This window comes from Populus trichocarpa, chromosome 7 (assembly GCF_000002775.5).
Source record: "Populus trichocarpa isolate Nisqually-1 chromosome 7, P.trichocarpa_v4.1, whole genome shotgun sequence".
Taxonomy (NCBI): domain Eukaryota; kingdom Viridiplantae; phylum Streptophyta; class Magnoliopsida; order Malpighiales; family Salicaceae; genus Populus; species Populus trichocarpa.
Genome location: NC_037291.2, coordinates 4,424,917 through 4,447,320, shown reverse-complemented (window position 1 = coordinate 4,447,320; position 22,404 = coordinate 4,424,917). Strand labels below are relative to the sequence as shown.

General features: G+C 34.3%; 2 protein-coding genes across 3 annotated transcripts; both read left to right on the top strand.

The window, feature by feature from the left end:
- Positions 1–239: 239 nt before the first annotated feature.
- Positions 240–2,347, top strand: LOC7462590 (F-box protein SKIP2). Its single transcript, XM_002310083.4, has one exon. The coding sequence runs from the start codon at positions 594–596 to the stop codon at positions 2,151–2,153; it is 1,560 nt and encodes a 519-aa protein (XP_002310119.4). The 5' UTR covers positions 240–593; the 3' UTR covers positions 2,154–2,347.
- Positions 2,348–17,651: 15,304 nt separating this feature from the next.
- LOC7483093 (small RNA degrading nuclease 1) lies at positions 17,652–21,840 on the top strand. Of its 2 annotated transcripts, none has more exons than XM_052454311.1 (12): positions 17,652–17,825; positions 17,997–18,179; positions 18,253–18,342; positions 18,448–18,516; positions 18,654–18,797; positions 18,970–19,086; positions 19,164–19,233; positions 19,355–19,446; positions 19,593–19,748; positions 19,823–19,930; positions 20,738–20,842; positions 21,147–21,840. In XM_052454311.1, exons 1-12 carry the CDS (start codon positions 17,778–17,780, stop codon positions 21,516–21,518), a joined length of 1,554 nt encoding a protein of 517 aa, XP_052310271.1. In that variant the 5' UTR covers positions 17,652–17,777; the 3' UTR covers positions 21,519–21,840. The 2 variants fall into 2 exon arrangements, with proteins under 2 accessions (XP_052310271.1, XP_024460761.1); XM_024604993.2 differs by having other exon boundaries at positions 17,653–17,825; positions 18,657–18,797.
- Positions 21,841–22,404: the final 564 nt, after the last annotated feature.

Sequence of the window (22,404 nt, the reverse complement as noted above, 5' to 3'; positions counted from 1 at the left end):
ACGTATTGTCAAACGGGTTCTAAGAAAAATTCTTGGAAATTTTTATTTTAAATTAATTTTTTCTTAAATAGAAGCTCAACTTCGCCCCCTGTTACAAGCAAGTTCCGGTCAAAGGCATCAATCATCCCGTCCTATTTATTTTATTTTCTGCTTTTCTTAAAAAAGAAATCAGAAATGATGAATGACCTTCGAGGATAGTGCTTCGAACAAAAACAACCCGTCTTTCCTTGTCACCACCTTCCCAAGTTCTTCCCTTCCCTTCATATATTAATAATAATTTTCATCCTCACATTCCTCAATCAAGTACAAGCAATACGTTTCCCTCCTGCTTTTCTTTAAACGGCCACGATCACTCCTGCTTGTACACGCAATCCTACTCGGTCCTCGGCGATTACGACGAGGACACGCCCCTAGTACCTTTTGACGGGTGACTCGCTCACCTAATTATATATTACCATTTTCGCTTGTGCCCCAACATACTCCCTCTCCCTCTCCCTCTCTCATGTCCTGGAAAACCTCAAAAGCTAAACTAAAAGGAAGCGGGGACAGAGTCTAAACCAGTTACTGCAGTGGCGCGTCTTTTCACTCACCAAATGGGGCAATCATCTTCCACCGTTAGTTATCCTACCAATCAATTTTTAATCTCACCGGAACCCTCGGACTTCACCGACGAAATAAAAAACGGCCCTCTTACAGACTTCACGGAGGGCATACCAGACGATTGTTTAGCTTGCATCTTTCAACTCCTCAACGCCGCTGACCGCAAACGCTCCTCCCTTGTCTGCAAACGATGGTTGCGCGTCGATGGTCAAAGCCGCCGCCGGCTTTCTCTCAATGCGCAATCGGAGATAACCTCTTATGTACCTTCGATCTTTACTCGATTCGATTCGGTTGCTAAACTCTCTCTCCGGTGTGACCGGAAATCTCTTAGCTTAAACGACGATGCGTTGCTCATGATTTCTATCCAGTGCGAGAGTCTGACGCGGCTCAAGCTTCGTGGATGCCGTGAAGTAACAGAGCTAGGTATGGCTGATTTTGCTAAAAATTGTAAGAACTTGACGAAGTTTTCTTGCGGTTCGTGCAATTTTGGGGCTAAAGGAATTAATATGCTATTAAAGTATTGTATTAAACTTGAGGAGTTGACTATTAAGCGACTTAGAAGTTTCAATAATGGGAACGACTTGATCGTACCCGGCGCGGCTGCTTTAAGTTTGAAATCGATTTGTTTGAAGGAGTTAGTTAATGGCCAATGCTTTGAACCGCTTGTGGTTGAGTGTAAGATGCTTAAGACTTTGAAAGTGATTCGTTGTTTAGGCGATTGGGATAATGTGCTTGTAAAAATGGGGAATGGAAATGGCTTTTTGAGTGATGTTCATTTAGAGAGGTTACAAGTGAGTGACATTGGGCTTGGAGCCATTTCGAAATGTGTAAATATAGATAGTTTGCATATTGTGAAGAATCCTGAGTGTTCGAATTTAGGGCTTGTTTCTGTGGCGGAGAGCTGTAAGAAGTTGAAGAAGCTTCATATTGATGGGTGGAAGATTAATCGGATTGGAGATGAGGGTTTAATGGCTGTTGCGAAACAGTGTCCGGATTTACAAGAGCTTGTTTTGATCGGTGTTCATGTTACGCATTTTAGCATGGCGGCAATTGCTTCTAATTGTCGGAGATTGGAGAGGTTGGCATTATGTGGGAGTGGAGCTATTGGTGATGCAGAGATTGCGTGCATTGCAGCCAAATGTGTGGAATTAAAGAAGCTCTGCATCAAGGGGTGTGCTATTTCTGATATTGCAATTGAAGCGCTTGCTTGGGGATGTCCGAATTTGGTTAAGGTTAAGGTCAAGAAATGCAGAGGGGTTAGTAGTGAGGTTGTGGATTGGTTGTTACGGCGCAAAGGATCACTTGTTGTCAGTTTTGATGCTATTGAAAGTGAAGGGTTGGACGCCAGTAGTAGTGATGTTGGAGGTCAAGAAAGTGGTGTGGAATTTCCGGTGATGGGTGGACAGGTAGTTGTCGGGGATGGCCCTTCAATCAGTACTGGGAGATTGGCACAGTTTAGGGCAAAGATGGGGCTTTTTGCAAGTAGAAATTTAGTGCCTTGTGCCTTTCACAGGTCATCAAATCATGGGGATAGTTCAAAAAGCAATCTGTGAACGATCTTTGTAAGAGATGGTAAAGTGGGAAACCAGCTCTTGCTCCATTTGTCACCTTCTTTTTTTATTGATTGCTCTAATTGCTTGATTCTTGTTTTTAGCAGGATATGTTCTTATGATGTGCTCTTGCACCTCTTTCTGTATTGTTCAATTTTTGTTAGCAGTTATAAATGAAAACAAGAAGAATTTCTGCATATCATTGCTCGTCTATCATCTTTCTTATCGCACTAATATTTCTGCTCTTATATTTGACTCAACAAGCGTTACTTCCCAAGTTATTTCATGTGTTTATCCTATTATCACAACCCGCCCGCTAGATTGGCATATGTTGAATCATTAAAATAACCCATAATGATGCTTCTGGTTTTGCCATCTGAAGAGTTTCTGCAGTTTGCTCCTCTGTTATCCCCCCCACCCCCCTCCCTAGCCATGTATATTTATATTGATGTCGATTTCAGCCTTTGAATTCTATTTATTCTTTTGAAGTGGCACTGATTCCCCCCCCCTTTTTTTTTTCAAAAAACTCTTGTGATTATTTTTTTGCTGGAAAGTAATATTTTTTTGAAAAGTGAATTTCGAGAAAATAAATTATTTTTTTATATTTGGTAGTGTAATGATAAATAAGTTGGAAAACACTTTCTATTGTTTGGTTATGTCATGGAAAATAAGCTGGAAAATAACTTATTAATATTTTATTTTTCTCAAGTTTATTAAAATTATGAGGAACAAATCTTACAAATTAAAAATTTGAATGAGAATGAAATTGAAAAAAAAATATAATTTCATAAATTATCTCAAATAAAATAAATAATAATCAAAATAATAGAGATCAAATCTAAAAAATAAAAAAACATGAAAGATGAAGAAATTAAAATAATAATAATTAATATTTCATAAATTATTTCAAATAAAATAAGTAACAATAAAAAGAATGAGTATCAAATTTGAAATATAAAAAATTTCAATAAAAAAATAATAAGGAAAAAGCAAATAACAATTATAAAAATGAGGACCAAAGTTAATATAAAAATTAAATTTTAAAGGATGAAATTGAAAAATAAATATTCAAAACAAAATATATATAACAATCAAAAGTTTGAAGACCAAATTTGATATAATCAACAAATAATATGACATTTCTAAATTTTTCACAATTTCCAGAAAGTATTTTCCGCCCAAATTTTCTAGGAAAACACTTTCCTGAAAACCGAGCTAAATTTTCTTTCGACTTGAAAGTGTTTTTCGTTGATCAACTTTTTTAATGGCAAACAAACACAAAAAAGTTTGGAAAGTGATTTTTCAGAAAAAACAAACATAACCAATTTCATAGATTTTTTAATACACTACCATTTTTTAATACACTACCAGCAATTTCATAGATTTTTAAAAGAATTGAAGGGTTCAAATCAAATAGTTCAGAGGAAATATCCTAGTTTTTGCCAGATTTTTAGGCAATAGTTGAGGCGTACAATTTAGAAAGACCAAGCAAGTTGTTGACTCCACCATGAAATACAGAATCGAAATTCAAAGTATTTTTTTGTTTTTGTTTTTTTTTTTTGAGTTTTATGGGTATCCGATGGACGGAATTTCAAGGTGAAACCATGTTTTGGGATAAAGTTATGTGGTGTTTTGCTGTAATGATTATTTTTTATATTAAGATAATTTTTTTTAAAATTATTTTTTACATATCTAAAAATATTAAAAAAATTAATTTAAAATTAAAAAAAATCAAGTTTTTAAAAAACACTAACAGAACATATCACAAAGACAAAGAAGACTTTATCTCTTCTCTAATTATTTCCTGTTCTTTGACATTTTCAACAATTTATCTGTTATAATAATTAGTTTTTGTAACGAATTACAGGATATGATGATATTTGACAAAAGCTTGAGCATTTCTAATGATTCTGTATTTGATCATTGACCGGGTGTTAAAAGGACACGTGTCGGATTTTTATTGTCTTTATATTAAATATTTTATTTTATTATTTAAAAATTGATTAAAAGTACAAAACTTTATATTTTTGTGGGCTTTGTTGTAATAACATAATTCTATTCCTTTACAGAGTCGTCAGAATTAATTTATGATAAAATCAAATCAAAACTAACATTCAAGTTTAATCTCACCTTTACATTCAAGTTTAACTAACAGCATTCCTCTCTGCAGCTTCAAAAATTCCAGATCAATCATAGGTATAGGCACAGGCATAGCTTAATCTCACCTCACCTACTCAAAACACCCATCCCATTCCCATCCATGGCTCAGTACTCTAATAATCCCAGGCAAGGCAGGCGCATTCCTCAAATTTTGAATTTCTTTGCTTAAACCAGTTTGATTAGGTTTTTTTGGTTAATTCCAATGAGACTGGTTATGTGGAATCCAGCAATTATAGTTTAAACAAAAATAATAACTACTTCAATCTGTTATTAAATCATTTTTAATTTTTTTTTTATGATATGATATGATTGCATTAGAATTCAGTGTTATGAGATTGTGTGTTGGTTGCTATGTTCTGGTAGGGACATGCATGTTGATGTGGAATTGAATGAAGTTGGGAGAGAACAGGCAGCTGTGGTACGTTACCAATTTGTATTTCATGTGGGGTTTATATATTAGCATTAGCGTTTCTTGTTCTCATGCTGGAAAATCTTCTTTTCTAACTTCTTGCAGGTGGCTGATAGACTAACCAGGGAGTTTAAAGTGTCCGCTGCATCAGGGGCGGAGCAAGAAAAAAAAATTAGAGGGGCATAGCATAAAAACTGAATGTTGATTTTCAAAGTAGCGCAAACAACACAAATTTTCTAATGTTAAACTAAGAGTTACAATATCTCAAACCATGTGTGAATCTTGAACTTCGCCATTAATCTCAAAATACCACATAGAATCTCAAGTAAAGTCAAAACCCTTTCAATGGATAAAAATCATACAAAATTCTAAAATTTAATGTTGAGATGATTATAGTCGCAAGCTTTAGAAGCAGCAATCAGGCCTTAAAAATAATAATAATATATATATGGTTTCTCTCTATAAAGTTAAGTCATTTGACTCATCTGGAACATTTTTTTCTCAACGATACTCTTTATAATCACACTCACCTACAAGGGAGGGGCATTTCCTTGCAGGGGTCGGGGCCCCTGCTAGCCCCCCCTCCCTCCGCCACTGCGCTGCATGTTCTTCTGATTTGAAGAGAGCTTTTGAGACAGCTAGCAGAGAAAATCGCTGTTACTTATGGTATTGTTGAGGTATATTACTGACGTGATGAGACTATGGTTTTAAGTTTTGGGTTTGATTTATATATAATTTTTGGTTTTTACCTACATGGCCAAGTTCAATTATGTTGTTTATGGTAGTTCTACTTGCCAATCTTGAGCCATGATTTGGAAAGTATTAAACTCCATGTAGGCATCACATTGCTATGTTTAAAACCCTAAATTTTGTGAAACTTATTAGTTCAATGAGTTCCCTTAATTGTTTGTACTAATTGTCAGTCTATCTTGTCAATTCTCACGGCACAGCTGTTATGAAAATTCCGCCATATGTGCAATCTTCTCGTCTTTCTTACCTACGATGCATATTTTTCATCCCAGCAAGATCGTCTCCTCTTGTCAAGTTGCTTCTTAACTCATCCGGCACACTTTGTCAGACATTGCTTGTGCATAACACTACCTCATCATGCTCTATTACCTCACCATGCATACTTTCTCAAAAATCTATGCAAGACATGTGTCATGCTTGAGGAAAGCGACCAACCAAAAAGAAGTTTGAGTACATTGTGCCACGTCGTCTCTCTCTCTCAGAAGTTTATAAATTAATATCAGGAAAATGAGCAAATGCTATAAAGAGAATGGAAATATAATTGATTCTCTGTATATTTCGTGATAAACAAGAACAGCATATGTACATCATATATATACAATTAGATCCACTATACTAGGAGATATTCTAGGAGCTATTATAGGAGATAAACATTCAATCCCATTGATTACATCATATCATCTAATTATTCAGGATTCTTTCCCTCAATACTCTCCCTCAAGATGGAGTGTATATTGATCACTCCCAACTTGCCTAGTAATGTGGCAAACTGGTTCGAACTCAGTGGCTTTGTGAATATGTCTGCTGGTTGCTTCTTGGTCCCTATGTGTTCTGGTTTAACCAATCCTTTTTGCACTTTGTCTCGCACCACATGGCAATCTATTTCTATATGTTTGGTTTTTTCATGAAAGATAGGATTGGAGGCTATGTGTATTGCTGTCTTATTGTCGCAGAACAATTTAACTGGCTGCTCATGCTTAACATTCAAATCCTTTAAAATGTATAGCAACCACATTATTTCACAGCACGTAATGGCCATGGAATGATACTCAGCTTCGGCACTTGAACGTGACACTGTGCTTTGCTTCTTCGTCTTCCATGAGATGGGAGCATGTCCAAGGAAAATACAATAGCCAGTTGTTGATTTTCTAGTGTCTTTATAGCGAGCCCAGTCTGCATCACAATATGCCCTCAATTCTAATGGCCCTTTGGACGGTAAAAGAATCCCCTGACCAGGTGCATGTTTGATGTACCTCAATACCTTGTGTGCTGCTTCTAAGTGAGGCTGCCTGGGTTTGTCCATGAACTGGCTAAGTATATGAACTGCGTATGCAAGATCTGGCCATGTGATAGTCAGGTAAATGAGACGTCCAACCAGTCTCCGATATTGAGAGGCGTCTTCTAGTAAGTCCCCATCTTCTTGTGTAAGTGTTATGTTTTGTTCAGTTGGGAAACGTGAAGGCTTAGCACCAAGAAAACCTGTGTCTTCCAAAATTTCCAATGCATATTTCCTTTGGCACAAAGAAATCCCATGCTTAGATGTTGCTACCTCTATCCCAAGGAAGTAATTCAATTGTCCCATATCCTTTAGCTTAAAACGGCTGGAGAGGAAGCGTTTGGTCTTTGTGATGTCGTCTAAATTGTTCCCTGCTAGAATAACATCATCGACATATATCAACAAGGTTGTGAAGATCCCTTGATGGTTTCGGACGAATAAGGAATAATCGGACCATGATTGTGTGAAGCCAACTGATTTGAGTGCTGAGGAAAGTTTAAGAAACCATTGTCGTGAAGCTTGCTTCAGGCCATACAATGATTTGTGTAGTTTGCAAACTCGATGCTCCCCCTTTCGTCTGAAGCCAGGAGGGAGCTGCATGTAAACGTCTTCATCAAGGTCTCCATTAAGAAACGCATTATTGACGTCCAATTGATGAAGATGCCAATTCTGCATGGCTACAAGACTGAGTAAGATGCGAACTGTGGTGAGCTTAGCAACCGACGCAAAAGTTTCCCAGTAATCAATCCCTTCAACTTGACTGAATCCCTTGGCTACCAACCTGGCTTTGTAACGTTCAATTGTGCCGTTGGGATTATACTTGATTTTAAAAACCCATTTACAACCAATAGGGCGTTTGTGAGCCGGAAGGGGAACCAAACTCCAAGTCTTATTAGCATGAAGTGCCTGGACTTCTTGCTGCATGACGTCTCTCCATTTGGGGTCCTGAAGTGCCTGAGAAAAAGAGAGAGGCTCTCTAAGAATTGTCATATTAGTAGTAAATGTTCTGTAAGGGGAAGAAAGATTGGCATAAGAGAGGACATTGGAGAGACTATGAGCCTGACCTGGAGAAAGGACCTCGGTCGAAGAGTCTGATCGATCAGGGCGTGAGGGGAGGGCTGCATCAATATGAAAGCCCTGCAATGCAGTGGGAAGTTTTGTGGCTCGAGAAGATCGGCGTGGGTTTAGGGGTAACGGTTGGGTTGGTAGGGGTGAGGGGATGAGAGGAAGAGGTGGGTCAGGTGTGTTATTGTAGGCAGAAGGGATGGAGGGATTGTTGTCTGTTGGTGGGCTAGAAATTAAATCTGGTGATGGGATAGTATGATGAGAGTAAGGAACAACGAAAGATTGGGAAGTTGGAGGATATAGGATAGGGATGGAGATATGCATGGAAGGTGTATGAGAAATTGTAGGGATGAGTTTTGGTGAATGAGACCGGGAGGTAGGAACAGGACTTGGTTGAAATGGAAACACATGCTCAAAGAAAATCACATCTCTTGAAACAAGAATGTTTTTAGTTGTTAAATTGTAAAGTTTATACCCTTTCTGGCCATGTGGATACCCAATGAAAACACATTCATGAGCCCTAGGATCAAATTTGCTAGGACGAGTGGGGTGTGTGGACACGAAACATTGACATCCAAAAACCTTTAAATGAGAGTAACTTGGTTTTGTGTGAAAAAGGCATTCAAATGGTGTTTTCCCTTTAAGGAGCGAAGTCGGTGTCCTATTGATCAAGTAAGCGGCAGTGAGTATGGCATCCCCCCAAAAGTGTTTTGGAAGAGTTGCTTGAAAAAGTAGGGCTCTTGCAACGTTTAGCAAATGTCTATGTTTGCGCTCAGCCACACCATTTTGTTGTGGTGTGTTGACGCAACTAGTTTGATGAATAATGCCTTTAGATGAATAAAATTCAGGGATTTTAAATTCTGAGCCATTATCACTACGTATGACCTTAATACTCTTGCTAAACTGATTTGCAACCATTTGAATAAAATGAATGAGTAAAGTTCGTGCCTCAAATTTGTGTTTCATCAAATATACCCATGTGCTTCGTGAATGATCATCAACAATGGTAAAAAAATATTTTGCACCAGTGGAAGATGGAACATGATAACCACCCCAAATGTCAATGTGAATTAAATCAAAACATGATGCACTACGTGTAGTGCTCAATGGAAAAGGCTGCCTAGTGAGTTTGGCTAAAGGACAGATATAGCAATTTCTGGAAATACATGCTTTATTGGCAAGAAACGAAAATAATGAAGATATTTTAATTGAGGGGTGACCAAGTCTTTGATGCCACAAGTTGTCTGTGTTGATGTATACTGCATTGCACGTTGCTGTCGATGACAAATTGAGGCAGTAAAGACCCTCCTTCTCAGTGCCCGTTCCAATCATCTTCCCCGATCGTAGGTCCTGTATAAAGCAAACTTGTCTGAGAAAAATGGTAATATAGAATGAATCAAATGCCAGCTTGCTCACATAAATTAAATTGAGATAGAAAAGTGGGACGCAAAGCACTTTATGAAGAACAAAGTGTTTAGAGAAGGCTACTGTGCCAATATGGGTGACCGGTGTGGAACTGCCATTGGGAAGTTTGACCCAACGATTATGGACTGGTTTAAATGAGGTAAGGAAAGTTGGGCTACAGACAATGTGATCACTGGCACCGCTATCTAGTATCCATGTAATTTCTGTAGCACTTTGGGAAAATTGGTGTGATTTACATGAGAGTTCCTCATAATTTGGAATGTTACCGACTAGGTTGGCTGATGCAGACTTTGTGTTTGCTAAAATTTGGCTGAGAAGTTGATGGCATTCTTCTCGTGAAAAAGGGAATTCTGGCAAATCTTCCTTGCTGTGATTTTGAGGAGCTACGTGATTGGCCTTTGATCTTCCTTGTCCACCTGCAGTAGCATTCCTTCTCCTTCGGCAATAATCATAGGTATGACCTTTTCCATTGCAATATGTGCATTTGAGGTGAGCTCTGCAATTCTTGGTGTTGTGATTGTTCATGTTGCATTTTTCACAAAATTTGATTTCTCCATTGGTTGATGCAAAATCACGGGTCACTTTTTTTATTGTGAATGCAGATGCTTCTGGTGGTGTATTCAATTTTCCAGTGAAGGTTTCTGCCTGCTTCTCATGGCGTAAAACCATGGCATAAGCTTTGTTCAGATTTGGAAGAGGATCCATACTTATGATATTGCTTCGGGTCTGTGCATAGCTTTCGTTGAGCCCCATTAAAAATTTCATGGTCTTCTGTGTCTCCAGGAAGGTTTTGACCGTGGTGGCTACCTCACAATTGCAAGGAGGAAAGGAATTAAGTGCATCCTTCTCATCCCATAGGCATTTGAGTTTTGTGAAAAATGTTGTGACTGAGTTTGTGCCTTGTTCACAATCATGAATGGCATTTTCTATATGAAATAAGGAAACTGTGTTAGTCTGAGAAAATCTTTCTTTCAATTCCAGCCATATACCTCTTGCATCCTTGCAATGGATGACACTGCCTGAGATATCTTTTGACATGGATCCAAGCAGCCATGTTCTTACAAGGATATCACATCGGTCCCATTGTTGTTGCTCATTAGAGTTGTGGGTCGGTCTCCTGAGGGTTCCATCTACAAACCCCTTTTTGTTTTTGATAGTAAGTGCCATGCTCATTAACTGCACCCATGTTGGTCTGCGTGATGGAGGAAGAGTGGATGGTTGGAGTTCTCCCATGTTTCTGAGGTCCTGAAAGACATTGAGCTCCTGTTTTGTTCAAGGAACCTTTGATCTTCGTCACCTGACATGAGGTATTTCTGGGTTCTTAGAACCACTGCTCTGATACCATAAAGAGAGAATGGAAATATAATTGATTCTCTGTATATTTCGTGATAAACAAGAACAGCATATGTACAACATATATATATAATTAGATCCACTATACTAGGAGATATTCTAGGAGATAAACTTTCAATCCCATTGATTACATCATACCATCTAATTATTCGGGATTCTTTCCCTCAATAAATGCAGAAACGAAATGCGTCGAAGAAACTTGAACTCTTTTGAATCTCTTCGAGTCTTTATGATGAAACTCCTCTAAAAGCCCTGGAAAGTGTGTACTAAAAGAATTTATCCCAAAGCTAGTTTATCCCAAAGCAGTTGCCTTGATGTAGGTTAATTCTTTAAAATTCTTGAATTTGATTCCGAGCTAGTAGTTACTCTGATTTCCTACATGTCAGGGTGGTGGTGAAAGTCTTGATAAACTTTACGAGCGCTGTACATCTTCATTGGAGAGAATTGCTGCGAAGCATTCAGATACAGGTATATTATCAGTAAAGATCAGTAACAACATCTCGTCTTAATTTAGTTTTGGTGGAAATCATTTGATAGTATGACTTTCTTATTTTCTAGTACAAGTGTTCGGAAAACTTTGCATTTTAGGTGCAAGTTAAATATATAATGTTTCTTGTTTCGAATTGCAGGAGAGCGAGTTGCTGTGGTCACTCATGGGGGTGTCATCAGAGAACTGTACCAACGAGCTTGCCCCCATGGAAAGTCTGGAGGAAGGGTATTGAACACGTCTATCAACATCTTCCACATATCATAAGAACATGGGGTGATGTTAGCCATCTCAATGAAACAGGATACCTGAAGTCTGGTTTTGGCGGGGACAAAACATCTGGGTAGTTTCTTCATGGCGTGCTGGAGTTCTAGGAAGAGAAAGAATTAACACCATCGATCATGGAAGACACTGTTCTCATGATCTTACATACACTCTAGGGCCCTAGGTATTCTTATGACCATGTCAAAATGTGCACAAATCAATTATTGATGCTATGATAATTCTGTATCTGAAGCATAAAAGAGGGAATCAATCGCACTTGACCTACACTGTGCTCTGTGAAACACGTTGGGAGAGGGAATCAATCTCTAGTGAATCCAAAGCCAATGCATCGGATTGCATGCATTTTGGGATAAGGAGGTGCAATAATGGTGCAGCAATTTTGCTACAGTGTGTAATCATCATAACTAAAATTTAGTTTAACTATAGTTATTTCATCCAAAGTAAACTTTTTATGGGTTTATTTACCATTAGAAAATTTAATTAATAAAAATACTTTATAATTAAAGAAAAATTTGATTTGATTTTTTAAAAAATATTTTTTATTTTTATTTTAATATATTTTCTAGAAGTTATAAAAAATTCAAAAATATCTTGTCAATTTGTTGATTATATCAAATTTAATTTTTAAATTTTTTATTGCTATGTATTTTGTTTTGAATTTTTTTTATCAATTTTATCCCTTATAATATGATTTAATTTTTATAATTTTATTCCTTATTATTTTGATTTCTTTTTGTTTTCTCTTATCATTTTTTTAATTAGAATTTTTTTTATCTATCAGATTTAATCTTTATTATTATGATTATTATTTTTTATTTGAAATAATTAATTTATGAATTTTTTTTTCAATTTCATTCTCTTTTAATTTTTTTATTATTTATTTTATTTAAAATAATTTATAAAACTAGAATTATTTTTCAATTTCATCTTATTTCAACCTTTTTATATGTTAGATTTGAATTTTATTTATTTTATTGTTATTTTTTTATTTAAAATAATTTATGAAAATAATTTTTTTTTAATTTCATCATCTTTCAACCTTTTCATTTGTCAGATGTGGTTCCTATTTTTTAATAAATTCAAAAAAATAATATTCATAAGATATTTTTTTAGCTCATTTTTCATAATATAGCTTAACACTAAAAAATATTTTTCAACTTACTTTTTATGACATTGCTAAATATCGAAAAATAATCTACTTTTTAGGATTTTACTTTCCATGAAAACTATTTTTCAAAAGAAAATTACTTTCTAGCAAACAAATATGATCTAAATTGAGTTTGGTTTGTGTGAGATATTGCACAACCTATTATTATTATTATTATTAGAAACTAATTGAGAAGGGGAAATCATTGTTTCCCTCCTAATTGGAACATTACTTTTTTAAAAAATCATTTTTTTTCAATTTGTTTTTTTAATATTGAATTTATTATGTATTGTTTTATGGGTTGACTTAGTTGAGAGTTTTTTCTTTTTGTCCCTTTTTGTAATTGATTTTTTTTTAATTTTATATTTTAATATTTGAGTTGATTGAGAATAAAACTTCATAATTTGTTTCAGTTTTTTCTTATGAGGTTATTCCAGTCTCATGCCTCGAGTTAAGGGTTTAGCGAGTTAGCCTGAGTTGACTCAAGTTTTTTTTTCTTATTTTTTTTCTTACAATTTCATTATTCAACAATAAATTGATTGGTAATTGAACTTTATAATTTATTTTAATTTGCTTTCGATTGGACAATTTCATGATCTAGGTTTGACAAGTTAATCTGGGTTGACTTGATTTTTTTTTAATTTTATTTTTCAACATTGGGTTAATCAATAATTGGGCTTCAATACCACCACCACAACTATTATTGTTCTTATTATAAATATTACTATCACAATTATCATCATCATCACCACTATTACTATCATAATAAACTATTATTATTACCACTATTATTAACATGATCATCACTATTAGTAGTATTATTAATAATATTGTTAGTATCATTATTATTATTATTATTGGAATAAAAAAAAATCATGAACTTGATTTAAAGGATAAAATTAAAAACCATAAAAATTTTGATAAAAAAGTAAAGTAAACAAATCAAAAAATCAAAAGAAAAATGACCAAACTGAAATAAATATTATTACTATTGAGAAAAATCATAAATTTGATTTAAAGGATAAAATTAAAAACTATTATTATTATTATTGAAATATCAAAAGTAGAAGGACTGAATCGAAAAACATCATATACACAAATTATAATTTAAGGACTAAATTGAAAATAAATAAAACTTTAACAAAAAAGAAAAGAACTAAAATAAAAAATAAAAACTAAGAGGATGGATTCTGAAACACCAACAAAAATTAAGGACACATATAGTTTTTTAGGGATAAGAGAGAGAAATGAAGGGAAAAAAAAGAAGGCACTAATGATAAATGTCGCACCTGACATCGCGGTGGCCTTAAAAATAAATCTTTGAAAAGAAATGGATTTCTGACATCCTATTCTTTGATGGGAAAATGTCTCGTTTAAAGAATCGCCACCTAGTATTACGGTCACTAGGAACCAGTGGCGGAGCCAGAATTTTTTAAATAAGGGGGCAAATTATTAACAAATACTATATTATATAAACATGCATTAGAAATCAATTCAAAACATATATATTAATTCAAGTAAAATTAATTTAAAAATACTTACATTATAATTATTCTCTTAGAATTTCAATAAACTACTCTGTCAATGCAAGAGATGTCAAGAATATTGGTTTTGCATGAATATTAATCTATTTCTTTATAATAAAAAAAACACTTAATTGATTAAATTAGCAGATTTAAACATTTATTTTGAACATATTTAAATATATTCATAACAAAACTTCTAAATTATCATAAACTCTAATATTTTTAATAACTAATTATAAAAAATAAAATTAAAATTAGACAATAAAATAAATAGAAAAAATAAAAAAAATTACCTAAAGCATAAATTAAAAGACACAAAAGATTAATTGATGAGAAATTTGTGTATAGAAAAGACAAAACAGCAGCTGAAAAAAACCCTTTTTATTTTGTTATACAGGGAAAGATAAAGAAATAAAAGGGAAAAGAGAAAAAATTGGGGAGCTTTATATATATATATATATATATATTAACATATTAACATACGAGTCAAGTTAATATTTTAATAAAAAAAAAAATTAAGGGGGCAATTGCCCCCTTTTGATCCATTGTGGCTCCGCCACTGCTAGGAACCCTAACTAGTCAACAGAGATTCTATGGTACATGACTGGCTGTGGCTAGGGAAGGTATTAACACCCCTATCGCACCCTACCTGAGGTAAGCTGCATTGTTGGTTTTGTCTTAAATTGCTAAAAATTTGTTGATTTGTGCTATGATGATTTACTTGTAATATTACTGACTCTGACGCCAGTCATAGTTTTAAAACCCGGCCCCGCGGGTCGACCTGGGAATCGGCCAACTCGAGGCTGGAACCGAGCCGGGTTGAAGAAAAAACGAGGGAAGGAAAAACCCGGTGTCACCGGGTGGGTTGACCCGAAGACGCGGTTGACCCGACAAGACCCGATCAAGACCCGGTTGTAAACCCGTTGACTTTTTTTTTGTTTTTTTACTAAAACGACGTCGTTTTGATTTTTAAAAAAAAAAACTGACCCGGCTAACCTGGTAACCCGGTCAAAACCCGGAACTCGGGCCTTGGACCGGGCCAGGTCTTAAAACTATGGCGCCAGTGAATATTCAACTACGGATACTTCCAACTCTGGCGTTGATAAATATTACGTAACTATAAATTTAACTCAGTATTTTTATTCATAACTTAACATCAGTGAATAAACAACTAAAATAATTTTATTTTTATGCATGCACATATTTTAAAAAAATTTTATTTTTTTATTTTTTTTGGGGCTGGGCTTGACCTAGCCAGCCCGGCTCGATCACTGGCCCAAGCCAGTGACCCGGCTGGGCAAAGCACGCGTGAACTTGTTCACGCGTGCATGGCACAGTGCGAAGGTAATTAATTACCTTCGCACAGTGCTAAATGCACTGAAGATTCAAAAGGAATGAAAAGGAAGAGAAAGCTTACCTTGCCGCAGATTGCTCTGCTAGAGTGTTAGTGTTTTAGACGAAGATCAATGAAGGTGCTCGTTGCTAGGAAACCAGAATTCCTCCTTCTACCTTTGCTTTCCTGCCCTATGTTTCTTCTTCTTTCGTCTTTTTTGCTCTATCTTCCATTGCATGTTCGTCCTCTCTGGTTTTTTGTAATTTGAAAATACAATGATACCCCTGTGTCAATGCTTTACTATTTTTAACTCCAAGGTTCAATTTGTAATTTTATTGTATATTAGAATGCGAAATACCCGAAAAGACCCTTTACCAGAGTTAAATAATTTTTTGCTTTTAAGAGTTGCAAAGTCATTTTACTGTGCATAAACATGATAAAAGGACAATAAAACCCCTAAACAATTATCAAATGACAAATTGACATAGTAAAAATACTATTTTACCCCTAAAAATGCAACATTTTGAGAGTTCTTCCAAGGGTAAAATTATCATTTTACTGTTCCAATCCATAGTAAACAAAAACATATCTACAATGAAAATCTAACGCCTATTAGCTTCTCTTTTAATAAAATATGCCCAACAAGATACAGTTTGACCCGTTAAGTTTTTAACTTATATTTAGAGTTCTATAACTCTAAATTAATTAAAATTAGTCCTATTTGAAAGATAACATTCATCTCTAGAAAACCAGTTTCAAATTTTGTTATATTTAGGTTTGGATTTTAACTAGAAGTTAGCTGATAAAAATGCGTAAATTTTCTTTTTATATAGTTAACACGCTACCCATTAGTTTTTCATGCTCAAGAGCATCACCTATAATGATTTTTAACATTCTAAACACTTAATTCAAACAATCAACAACTCAAATCAAAATCCCATAAACTAACATTTCTTTAAACCTTGAATAAGTTCATTAGAATTCAAATAAAGGATTTAACATCACTTATCCAAACAAAATCAAGAAGAAATTTACAAGATTTCAATCATTTACTTCTTTTTTTTTCTTCAATCTCTTCTTTTTCACTCTTCACTTTTGATAGCCATTTCTCTCCTTTACCTTTCCAAATTCACTTTAATCTTGTGTTTTCTTTACAAATCATCAAGAATTATTTATGAGTTTTTCACTTCAAGAAAGAATTTTGAAGATTTTAGAGAGAAAATAGAAAGTTTTCATCTTTTTTTTTTCCTTATGGCTATTCAGCCTATTGTTATAAAGGGAGAGAATGATGAATTTTCACTTGTTTAAAAAAATGCCCCTCCTTAATGCCTTTAATTAATTTTCGTGTAAGTTACCCTGACTCCTGACTTAAATAGTAAGACATTTTTGAACTTCGATTGAACTAAACTTTTAAACCAAGATGGATCAACATGTCATAAAACTCCACGCAAAATGGTAGCCTAATTTAGATCGTTTTGGTGTAGTAATGTCAAAAATAAATTTTAAAAAATAAAAAAATTATTTTGATATATTTTCAAGTAAAAATCACTTCAAAAAATAACCGCTACCACAATATCAAATATTATTTGAGATACCATAAGAATCGAAAACCCCCCAAACTCTAAAACCCTTCATTTCTGGTCTATTAATATAACTCGGCCTATGACCCAGGCTTTGTCTCGGATCGACTTCAGAGTTGAGTTTTAAAACTATGATAATAACCATTTTTATCTTTACATATTTTATTTAGATAATTTTAGAATTGAAAGTTTTTTACAAGGATATTTTAGAAATAAATATAAAAAAATATTATCTTTAAAACATATCCTTTTTATACCTCATGTTTTGAAATTATAAAAATTTACTTAAAAATTATCCTTGAGATAAATTTATGTTTATATCTTTTCTTTTTTCTTTTTAATAAAAAAAGTTTTTGTTTTATTTTCTTTATCTTTTTATTGTCTTAAAACAATAATCAACTACTACATAATAGCCAAAATTAAAAGGAATAGGTATGTGACTTTAAAGTTTTTAATGAAATGTTTATTTTTGTAATAATACTATGTTTTTTAAAAAATTAATTTTTTTTCCTTAAATTAATTTTTTTTAGTATTTTGGTATTATTTTAATATGATAATATTAAAAATAAATTTAAAAATTAATAAAAAATATTTTAATATATATATATATATATATATATATATATATATATATATATATATATATATATATATATATATATATATATATTTAAAAATAACGACCGCAACAATTACAATACAAAACAGTACTTAGACACCAAAGAATCGAAAACCCCCCAAACTCTAAAACCCTTCCTTTCCGGTCCGTTATTATATCTCGAGCCGCCTCTCTCCTCCGTCCCCCTTAGTTTTTCTCTCCTCGGAAAAATCATGGACAAAAACCTCCTCGCCAACAGAGTAGCCGCCGCTTCGGATAAGGTGACTTCCGTCCCCGTCCCCGTCCCCGTCCCCGTCCCCGTCCCCGTCCCCGTACTCATAAACATACTGATTTTGATTTTACTTCACCTAAGGCTAGCAATTTGCAGATATTGAGCTTGTTATGAAAGTAGGTTTTTTTTTTTTTTCTAATAAAAAGAAAATGTGAAACAGGTGCTTGCTGAAGTGGTGAAGTTAACTCAAAAGCAAGGAAGGAGAGGTAGTCAAGGAAGCTGGAAGCAGTTTTTAAATGTTTATGAGAGGAAGTTTGGGTCTGGCTTTAGTGATCCGGCGAGAAAGTCACGCGATTCACTCGTTGCGTTTCTTCAAACTTTTACTGATGAGGATGGCTTGAAGGTGATTAATTTATTACCACTTCTTTAAAATAGATGTTATTGAATATTGAATTTTATCAATGTTTTTTTTTCAGTTTGTTGATAATGTGCTTCGGTCGCTTTCGAATTGTGAGATGTTGAAAGAAACTATGAAAGAATCTCTGGAAAATGAATCACCTGAACAGGTATAGTCCATCAAGCAATTGGTGTTATAGTTTTTAAATGTGTTTCTCCGTTTTCTCATGCGTAGATCTGTTTTAATCATGGGTATTGCATTTGTGGCTGTGCAGAGGCTGGTTCGTTCAACTCTTGAACATCCACTTTACCTGTCAAAGTATGCACTTCCATCGTATGAGAAGGTCTGCGATAATAGTTAAATGTTGTTGGACATTGTGTGGCTGTGATGCTTATAGTTAAATGTTGTTTGACACTTTGTGGCTGTGATGCTTATAGTCAATTTGGTTTGCCTTCTTGTTAACTTGTGGAAATGATGTAGCAGGGATGGGCAGTAACGAAGGTCCGGAAAAAGCCCAAGCTGCTAAGATGTAATAAAATGCTTGCTGTTGATTGTGAGATGGTTCTCTGTAAGGATGGTACCGATGCTTTAGTGAGGGTGTGTGTGGTGGATGCGGATTTAAAGGTATAAAAGATCCTTTTGTTTTGGCTTTTGCTTGTTTGGTATAATTTAAGCCCTTCAGAGATCTATTTTTTAATCATTGAGGCCTAACTGAAATGTAAATGATTGAGTCATAAAATATACATGATTATTTTGGCACCTTTCAACACAGTAACTCTGGACTTTATCCACTCAGGTAAAACTTGATGAATTAGTGAATCCATGCAAACCAGTTGAAGATTATAGAACTGAGATTACTGGAGTTACTGCTGAAGTTTTGGATGGAGCGTCTTGTTCAGTTGCAGATATACAGGTTCATTAATGGGTGACCTATTATATCAGATTGTCATTTGGTCTTCTTTGTCTGAAGCTAATCCATGCATTTTACAGATATCCATGAAGAAGTTATTATCGAGGGGAACTATTTTAGTGGGCCATAGTTTATATAATGACCTAGAAGGTATTATGTTGAGCTCTTTTTTTGGTTGGGTAAATGATGATAGAACCTGATGTTCGAACTTGTGTTGCAATGTGGTCATACATTGACACTCTCCCTTCTGCAATTTGTTTATTGCTGACAGCACTAAAGTTAGACCATGCAAGAGTGATTGATACGTCATTTATTTTCAAAAGTTCAGATGGACGTTCACCTTCCTTAAATAATTTGTGTAAGGTAAGCTGCTTGTGTGTATACATGCTTCTGTGCTTTCCATGATAAAAGTTAAGAAATTGAACCATCACATATTCATCAGAAGGCAAAGAAAGCAACTGTTGGTGGTTTGTAGATCCATGGCTGATTTTTCATCTATTTGTTGACAGTCTGTGCTGGGCTATGAACTTCGCAAAGCAGGTGATCCACACAACTGCTTAGATGATGCATGTGCTGCAATGAAACTTGTTCTTGCTAAGATCGAGCGTGGAGTTGATAATTACATTCCATTGATTCAACCAGATGTGAAAGATGCAAGTTACAATGTATGTTTCCTGTGTACCTCTAATTTTGACTGATGTGCTTATCAATGATTTATTTATTTGTTTTGTAATTGTAGGTTCCAGAAATAGAAATGGCAAAGCTACTTCTCCACAAAATACCGGTTACTGTCCCCCGAGAAAAATTACGTAGACTGTTCCCTGCAAACTATACAATTGAAATCAAGGTTGAGTATATTCTGCGTGTATTTTTATTTTTCTTTAGAAGATAATACATGATTGTATTCAATACCTGGATAATTTAAGAGAACATTAGGGCTCGAAGAATAATGGCTTCTGATGAAGTTATTCATGTGAACAACCTCGGGAATAGTTATATGATAATGATAATGTGGTTGTAATTTTTCTTTAGAAGATAATATGTGATTGTATTCAATACCTGTCGCCTTGTTTTCATTGTAAATTATAGGTTGTAGGGCTGTTTATGTTGTCTCTGCTTCTCATCATGATAGCAACTGCATTATGCTTATCCATAGAATTTCCATCTTACAATATCTTGACTTGATTAGCATTTGCCAGCACCAAAGTAGTAATGATGATGATGGTGATGAAAAAGAGTTACTGATATGATTGTTCAGTGGAGACAAAGCTTTTTATGTCTCATCCATTTTAATCATGCATGTGAAATTAGAGAAAAGAGTTCATTTTGATATGTCTCCATATTTAACACATTTGTAGCAAACCTGAAGAAGCTATCCAAATTGTGTGGATCTTGCAATATTGGTTTGAAAAGGAATCCACTATTTAGTGTGATAACTGTAAGAAACAATTTGAATCATTGCATTCTCCCAACCTACCCAATTTCAAACGAATTGACCTCAGACAGCCTTTCTCCAGGTTTGTTGGTGGCCAATACTGAACTTTTAGCATCTTGGTTGAATCTTAGAATTATTAAATTTTGATTTATCGAGCTCATTCCCTTTTGTATGCAACTCCATGCTTAGTTTTTAATGTAATGAATAATTTTGTGGCAGACACATAAGGTGATTCAGGGAGTGGGATATTCTGTGCTTGCCATCTTTAAGAATCCAGAAGAGGCATGCCAAGCATTTGAAAATTTGATTGGCAGCCTAGAAAAGGTATGTGTTAGTTGCTGTGCCATATCTAAATATGTATACATGTATTAGTTTACTGCTAGTTTTCATGTCTTTGGAAGATAAGTTCTGTTTCAAACAGTTCATTCTTGATCCACTAAGTACAGAGCATCATGAGCTATTGTGCTCTGCTGCGGGATTCTATTTTCTGCTGCAACCTTGCCTTAAATATGCTTGAATGAGTGAATTCAAATTCTGTGAATACATGCACCTAATCTATGCTTGTTTGGGAGACTGCCCGCAAATTTTCGGATTTTAGGTATGCTGAATGAATGTTCTCATATTTCAGGACACGTCTGGCCGACCACAGAAACTAGTAGCACTTCAACTTGACACAGGAGGATCTGCTGGCATACGGGTTCGCAAAATGACACATGATAGCCATGTTTCACAGAAAAAGAGATCTTTTGAGGGTGAGGATTCAGGGGATCCCAAGAAACCGAAGATAGACCAATGTGAGGATCACGTGAAAGAGATTGAAAGATTGAAGCAAGAACTGAAGAAACAGGAGTTAAATCAGTGTGATGACCACTTGAAAGAGATTGAAAGACTGAAGCAAGAAATAAAAACAAAAGATTTTGAAATCACCGCCCAGGATAAGATCATAACCGAACTGAAAAGGAAATTGGAAGAAATGAAAAAGAAAAAGAAGGAACGCTAAGAATTGTCAGTTGCATTTTTAAGTCTGTTGCAGCTCACGAGGTAGTTAATCAAACCTTGCTTGCTATTGACAAGGCTGCTAAAGAGAGTAGATTACCAGGGCAAAAGAAATGCGATTGAGAGAAATCCTGGATTTTGTAGTGGCCCAAGGTAGATGTCACCAAGGCGGATGTTTCTACCGTTTTTTATTTTTCCAATTTCCATTTAGATTTGATTGCCTGCCAATTAAATTTGTTGTTTATGTAGCTTTTAATTGCATAGAAAGGAGATGTTCAACTTGATTATATTAACAAAAACCTAAAAGAACTGCTTGATTTCCTGTAGCTCTCTTTGTTGGAACAATGGTTTTTATTTTTTGCCTTTCATTTTTTTTTTTTGAGTTTTTTTATTTAATTTTATAATGTTGTGTTTATTGACAATCAGTCTTCGTAATTTGTTTCTTTGTTTTTAATGTTTTGTGGGACAAAACTTCTTGTCATTCAATTGGTTCTTGATTTTGTAGAAATATATTTGCTTTCATTGTCTGTATGAAATAAAAAATAAAAAAACTAAAATTAAATAAAAACAAAAAGGCAGTCTTGTATAGGGGTTTTGTCCAAGTGTTTTTTGGACCTTTTAGTTTGGGGATCAAGCGATTTAGTTCAAGATTCTATTTTATTTTCATTTTGATTCTTTTTTAAGAGAAAAAAGAGTTATTGAAAAATAATAAAGAAGAGAGAAAATTATTGGTTAAATAAAATTTCAATAACAAAAAAGGTTCTTTTTAGTATTAAAACAATAGAAACCTTTTTTTTTTAATTATAAAAGGATTGTTGAGCAATATTATAGTTTTATTTTTGTTGTTTATTGAATTGATTATAAAAAATGAAAGCTATAATCTATAAATT

Bases quoted from the DNA above. Each gene is read 5' to 3' on its own strand.
- LOC7483093 (XM_052454311.1), top strand. From the start codon at position 17,778: ATGGACAAAAACCTCCTCGCCAACAGAGTAGCCGCCGCTTCGGATAAG. The intron at 18,798-18,969 runs GTATAAAAGATC...TTATCCACTCAG, and splicing joins TGGTGGATGCGGATTTAAAG to GTAAAACTTGATGAATTAGT. The intron at 19,234-19,354 runs GTATTATGTTGA...TATTGCTGACAG, and splicing joins TTTATATAATGACCTAGAAG to CACTAAAGTTAGACCATGCA.
- LOC7462590 (XM_002310083.4), top strand. From the start codon at position 594: ATGGGGCAATCATCTTCCACCGTTAGTTATCCTACCAATCAATTTTTA.